The sequence below is a fragment of the Nicotiana attenuata genome, chromosome 6, assembly GCF_001879085.1.
Source record: "Nicotiana attenuata strain UT chromosome 6, NIATTr2, whole genome shotgun sequence".
Taxonomy (NCBI): domain Eukaryota; kingdom Viridiplantae; phylum Streptophyta; class Magnoliopsida; order Solanales; family Solanaceae; genus Nicotiana; species Nicotiana attenuata.
This window is the reverse complement of record NC_031994.1, coordinates 14,982,040-14,988,921: the sequence shown is the minus strand read 5'-3', so window position 1 is coordinate 14,988,921 and position 6,882 is coordinate 14,982,040. Positions and strand designations below refer to the sequence as shown.

At 34.5% G+C, this 6,882-nt stretch overlaps 1 protein-coding gene across 1 annotated transcript; it reads left to right on the top strand.

The window, feature by feature from the left end:
* On the top strand, positions 618 to 6,544 carry LOC109226627 (pathogenesis-related protein 5-like). Its single transcript, XM_019391449.1, has 3 exons — positions 618 to 1,236; positions 5,631 to 5,898; positions 6,025 to 6,544. Exons 1-3 carry the CDS (start codon positions 747 to 749, stop codon positions 6,173 to 6,175), a joined length of 909 nt encoding a protein of 302 aa, XP_019246994.1. The 5' UTR covers positions 618 to 746; the 3' UTR covers positions 6,176 to 6,544.

Sequence of the window (6,882 nt, the reverse complement as noted above, 5' to 3'; positions counted from 1 at the left end):
AATTGATAAATATAGTTATGCTAGGCAATTGAATACGAACCTCCCTAATTATAGTAATTAAATTTATAGCTATAGTACTACCAATTACTTTCTCCGTTGTAATTTCTCTGACATAGTTTGACACCCACGATATTTACGAAAGAAAAATGATTATTGAAACTTATGAATTTAAACATGTCATCCTCTTTGCTCCACGATGAAATTAGAAGACAAGCTATTATCCATTCCCTTAATTGGCAAAAAGCCAAGATTTTATTATACTAGTTGCTTACTTAAATTGTCGTTTAACGTTGTCGGTTTATTTCGGGTGAATCTAGGTAACCTTTTCATATGGCCGTACCTTTTTACACACTACGAAATTGATTCACTTCCAAGATACTTGAAGTATAGGTTATTGGGATTTGGGGCAATACTATGATTCTATATGTTGACTTTCTTTCTCTTCTTAACATTTGTTTCTATGGACAAATGCATCCTCAAAGTTTCCGAAGAAAGGTATTGCTTCTTATCGAGGCCATCCAAAATGAAAGAAATGCTAAACCCTAAAGTGTGATCTTGCGGCTGATAAATTTTGCAAAGCAACTTCAGACTTTGGATTTTGCATCCAATATGTTCAAATTCCTTTCGACTTACAAATATGGTACAATGATTCATTTTCCTATACTGGACCCTCCCCCTGCCCCTATTCTATTCCCCACAAGGACAGGAAATATATAGCCAAACACTAAAAAAAAGGCCATAATAATATGCTCGCGAGCAAAGCTCCCTGGAAAGAGCTCTCAATTTCATTGCTTTTGTGCACCTTCTTTTCCTACACTTTTGCTTACACTTTCACCATTACTAACAACTGCCCTTTTACAATATGGCCTGGTACACTGGCTGGCGCGGGAACCCCTCCACTTCCCGCGACTGGCTTTCGATTAGATGCTGGCCAAAGCATCACAATTCCAAGTGTACCAGGTTGGTCAGGTCGAATTTGGGCAAGAACTGGCTGTACTTTTGATGCATCTGGAATTGGTTCTTGTCAAACAGGTGATTGTGGTGGAAAGCTCGAGTGTAGCGGTCTTGGCGCCGCGCCACCTGCCTCTCTCTTTGAGATAACTCTGGGTGTTGGAGACAACAAAGACTTCTATGATGTGAGCATTGTGGACGGATACAATCTGCCATTGGTTGCAGTGCCCCAAGGAGTCAATGGAGGATGCAATGCCACTGGTTGTCTGTCAAATCTTAACATGGGTATGTTCTCAAATTAGCTGATGCTTGAATTAGTTTAAGGACTCTGCCTATATGCCACAGAGAATACTAGTCTCAAGTTCGTTTAAAAGATAAGAGTTGCAGTAGGTTCGCAACAATATGCCAAATTAGCCTACGGAAATATAATCCAACCAACTGTCCAAATTTGGACGAGTTAGACTAGGCATTTATTCATTAGCGGGTCAATTCAGGCATAACCCACGTTTAGGGGTGGCAATGGGGCGATGTGAGTTTGGTCTTATGCGGGATGGGGCAGGTTTGGTCGGATGCAGGTGCGGGGCGGGGTGGGCTAAGAACTTTTTTTTTCCAGAATCTAGTGCGAGGTGGTGCGGGTTGTGGGCTTTCTCCCTTCACATTTAAAACCAACTCAGTGACTCCGTTGGGAAGAAAACTGCTTCAGTTTGCTCATGAGATTAAATCTGAACATATCTGGATCTTATTTAGGAAGAAAAATTAGATCCGGAGGTTATCTAGATTTCAATGCTAATTTAGAATTCACGTTTCAAACGTTTTCATTCAAGAAAATCAATCAGAAAGCCATTAAAATTCATTATTGCCAATGATGTTTGGAATCGTGATTTCCAATTAAATGTTCCCATCTTTGTGAGTAAATTTAATATTTACCAAGTTGGTGTGTTTAGATTTTAGAAGGTTAAATTGATTTTTTGTTTCTTTTTGAGTCTAAATACTAGTAGAGTGAAAATAAATTAAGTTGGGATACAGGATTACTGTGTCCCCTTCTACGTTGCGTATGTAATAAAAAAGAAGCGAGAAACAGAGATAATGAAACATTCTTAAGATGATGTGGTATATGGGTTTGTGTATACAAAAGAAAATAATTCTTTAACTCATACAAGTTGTATAAGTAAAATATAAACTAATTGATCTTGACGGAGGTTTTTATATTTCTAATTTAGCTTTCATAGTGTAAAAATAACATATATACTTTATTCAAATATAAAAAGTAAAAAGGCAAATAGTTATTGTGATATCAAAGATTTTTGTTAAGTAACTTCTATTTTATATGTGCAAGATTTATTTCGTAAATTTCTTATCTTCTTCTTCCTTAGCTGAAGCCTCCTGTAATCTTTAAAATTAATAAAAAGTACTATGAGTATATATGTAAAAATGTAAACAAATTCTAGCCAAAAATTTAAAATAATAAAACTAACAAAATTAAAAAAAAAAAATACTTAAGCGGGGCAGGGCGGGGCAAGTTGAAATTTTGCGGGTCAAGATAGAAGGGAGAATGACACAGTTGCCCACAAAAATAAACTTTTTACCCGTGTCTATCTATTTGTTTTTCTACCCATAAACTAATTACATTTCCTACCCATAGTAGTTTTTGTGTGGAATTTTTTCTTTATTCTCCAATTCTTTTTTATTTCTATCATTCTTTTCTTTTCTTTTTTCTTTTTTTTTCTTTTCTCCTTTTCTTTTTTCTCGTTTTCTTCTTATTTTTTTCTTTTTTCCTTTTCTAATTTCATTTAACTTCTTTTTTTTATATTCTTTTTTCTCTTCATAATCTAATTTCATTTACTGTTTTCACTATTTTTTATTATTCTTCTTTTATACTATTACTAAAGAAAAATCAAATTGTGTACCAATTAAATATAGCTAATACAATAAAAAAATATTAATTAACATATGATATCAATACAGTATATAGCTATACCAACAGGGTATACAATTGTACGCAAAGAGTTGAAAAAAAAATTAATTCAATTATTAAACTGAAATAATATCAGTTATCAATAAAAATTTAAAAAAATTCTGAAAGGATCTAATTGTAAGAGTATATCGTTACATTATATAGTATACTATAACTTTTTAACTTTTTATTTTCTTGCATTTTTAATTTTTCCCTCACGCTGGGTAAAAGCTTAAAGCAAATTAAAAGGGAAAAGGCAAGTGAATTATGGGTAATAAGTATACTATTATTGTATATTGTATACTATTACAGCATACTTTTACAGTATATTGCATATTATTATAGTATACTATAAGAATATATTGTATACTATAATATGTACACTGTTGCAGTATAACTATATAATCCTATAGTATATTGTATACTGTAACGGTATCTGTTAGGTAGTTGTGTTCTTCTTCGATTATTACAATATACCATTGCAGTATATTGTATACTATAATAGTATATTGTTGCAGTATAGCTATATACTCCTACAGCATATTGTATACCGTAGCGGTATACTATTGGGTAGCTGTGTTCTTCTTCGACTATCAGTTGCATAAAGGAAAATTAAAACAATTCAAGATAGTATACTATTCTACTGTTACTGAAGAAAAATCAAATAGTGTACCAATTAAATATAGTTAATACAACCAAAAAATATTTCAACTAACATATGATACCAGTATAGTATATAGCTATACCAACAGAGTATACAATTATACACAAAGAGTTTAATTTTTTTAATTCAATTATTAAACTGAAATAATATCAGTTGTCACATAATCTAATTCTTGCAGTTTATGTTGAACTCGCACTATTCTTGCTGTTTATCTTAGCCCCGGGCCTCAGACTCTGGTTACTGTTATTGCATGTCATTCATCTTTTGGTTTTTATGCTTCTGTTACTATAACGGTTTCTACTGGAGTTACTAATGAATTCCCTTTTCTTGTTTTTTTATTTCCGTCTTCCTGAGCCGAGGGTCTATCGAAAACAGCCTCTCTGCCCTATCGGGGTAGGGGTAAGGTCTGCGTACACATTACCCTCCCCAGACCCCACTATGTTGGAATTTTACTAGGTAGTTGTTGTACATAATCTAATTAACTCAACAACCAATTAAGTAATCGGGTGTTCTTTGGTGATTTGTACGAGGATCGCGCGTGATGTCGAATAAAAATCTCATATAGAGAAAGCCAAAATCTATCGAACTCAATGAGATTGAGAGTTTTGAGAAGAAACTATTGAAACCCTAATTTTATTTTATTTTTTATATAGATTTACTTTATAGCTTTGTTTTTTCTAGAATACATGAAAAAAAGTGGATAGAAAAAGTGGATTGATCAAAGATTATAGGGAGGAATATAATCCAATTAGAGAAAGTGAACAAAGAGAAAGGGAGAAGAAAAATATAGAGAAAAAGTACAAGGCAACTTTAAACTGCATAGTTGCCATAGAAAAATAAATAAGAAAAATGGGTACACGGGTAAATAGTTTTGGTCGGCTAGGTGTATAGCATAACTATTTTGAGAGTAGGCGGGTAATTAGTTTGTCTTTAATAGGTATATAGCATAAATTGCACTAAAATGCGCCCTGCCCCTTACTGTTTGCCATCCCTACCCACGTTAGTCCATTTAAAGCTTGGGCCGATTTGGGAAGCTTGTGTCGCCCAAATTAACATAAGAAAGCTTATACAAACACGGAAAAAATATTTTTGGGTTTGGTTGGTTATATATAGTATTGAACTCATGATAAACAAAAGAAAAGGCTAGTATTAGTTTGATTTGGTGATTAACCAAATTATAAAAGAACAACTAAACAAATGAAAAATGATTTTGAGTTGGATGGGTTGAATTATGTCGTTAAAATATCATGGTATAGCCAGTTTTCACACTGGTCAAAGAAAAATAGCCAGCGTTTATCAAGTCAATGAAAAATAGCCACTATTTTGCTGCAACAGGGACCGGTCCAGTATAATATACGGGAGTTCTGGTGCATTTGTGTACGAACTCCAGCATATTATGCTGGACCGGTATACTTTGCTAACTCCTGTAAAATTTGCGGGAGACTGGAGCACCAGTGCTCCAAACTCCAGTATATTATACTGGACAATTATACTTGCTGGAACTCCCGTAAAATTTGCGGGAGTTCCAGCATAATTATGCTTGAACTCCCGTAAAATTTGCGGGAGTTCCAGCATAGTTATCCTGGTACTCCCGTAAAATTTACGGGAGTTCAAGCATACTTATGCTGGAACTCCCGTAAAATTTGCGGGCGTATTTTTCCGAATTTTGAACAGTGTTTTCGCTCAGATTTAAAGTGGCTAAATTTCGATGACTTTTGAAACTTGGCTATTTTTCAACGACCAGTGGTAAATCTGGCTATTTTTGAATTTCTCCCAATTATGTCTCATTATTTAGTCCAAATTGACCCGTACATCTTGATCCTGAATTGGTTAATTTATTCAACCCGTTTTAACTCTCTAAGACTTAGCACATCCTGTCCATTTGACCCTCGTTCACAACCAGCACTATGGTAGCTCGGCTATCTGAATCATATTCTGTAATAATTCAGCCGAATATGATTCATATAGCCGAGCCTAACTATTTTAGGATTACAAGATTGAGTTATCATAGAAGCATTTAACATAATTAAGAAATAACAATCCATTTGTAAAATGGAACAGGTTGTCCAAAAGAACTTCAGGTGGTGGGTGGAATTGGAGAGGGAGAAGGGAATGTGATCGGTTGCAAGAGTGCATGCGAGGCGTTTGGTTTAGACCAGTATTGCTGTGCAGGACAGTTCGCAAATCCAACAACTTGCCAACCATCTTTCTATTCCAGCATCTTTAAAAATGCTTGTCCCAGGGCTTATAGTTATGCATTTGATGATGGCACTAGCACTTTCACCTGCAAGGCTTATAACTATGCAATCATCTTCTGTCCCATGAATGGGTACGTAATAGTATCTCATAAAAACTTTTATCAAGTTATCAATGACAAATAACTATTCTTATGTTATGTATGTATTATATATTTCCATCCTTGTTTACCAGTAATAGTGAATTTGATTTGAAACAGGGTAAAGAGACCAAATGAAGCATCAACAGTTCCGGCTCCGGCTATTGAAGTGAGCAGAAGAGGAAAGTTTGCAGGGGCGGCTTCATCGTCAAACATTCTCCTTCCTTTTCCAATGCTGATTCTGCTGCTAATTTCCATCTTATATTTCTAAGCATCAACCAACTGTTCAGCAGAAGAAGAGGACATTCAGTATTAATGAATTGGATGCATGATAGAGAGCCAGAAGAATGGTACCTCAAGGAAAAGCTGGGCATCCCGTAGAAAATTTACTAGGCTACCTATGATCTCTCAAAAATATAAGTAGTTTCTTGCTTGGTCACAGTGCCATTTTTTTTAAGCATTATTTAAGTAAGAAGTCTTACATTGAACATTACAAATAAAGAGAGGTTGATCAAGTGTGGTACATGGTTAAACTCAGCCAAGAAGCATTTAAATTCACCAGTAATTCTCATAAGTGAAAAGAAAAAGCAAATAATATCCATCACAAGCAAATAAGCTTGTCTGTGTCAATCTTCGATCCAGCCAGATTTGTTTTTTCTTGAGTTTCCTGTTTTACCTTTTGCATAGCTTTTATTTCCTGTCTGTCTGTCCTGCCCTTCTTTTGTTACACCAACAAGTGATGTTATTACACTATTATTCATTTTCTCTCGGAAGAAACTCCAACTATCTTGGAGAAACGCACCTCTAAACCTAGCAAGTTTAATGGTAGATTACAAACAATTTATCAGTATACTAAGTATTCACCAGAAAATTGAAGTAATTAACTGCTGGTGATAAACAAAAGGAACAGAAAATATTACTGTATGGTCTTTTACCCCATACACTAACCCAATTACCCATGCTCAAAACAAAATCCTT

Bases quoted from the DNA above. Each gene is read 5' to 3' on its own strand.
- LOC109226627 (XM_019391449.1), top strand. From the start codon at position 747: ATGCTCGCGAGCAAAGCTCCCTGGAAAGAGCTCTCAATTTCATTGCTT. The intron at 1,237-5,630 runs GTATGTTCTCAA...AAAATGGAACAG, and splicing joins TCTGTCAAATCTTAACATGG to GTTGTCCAAAAGAACTTCAG. The intron at 5,899-6,024 runs GTACGTAATAGT...GATTTGAAACAG, and splicing joins ATCTTCTGTCCCATGAATGG to GGTAAAGAGACCAAATGAAG.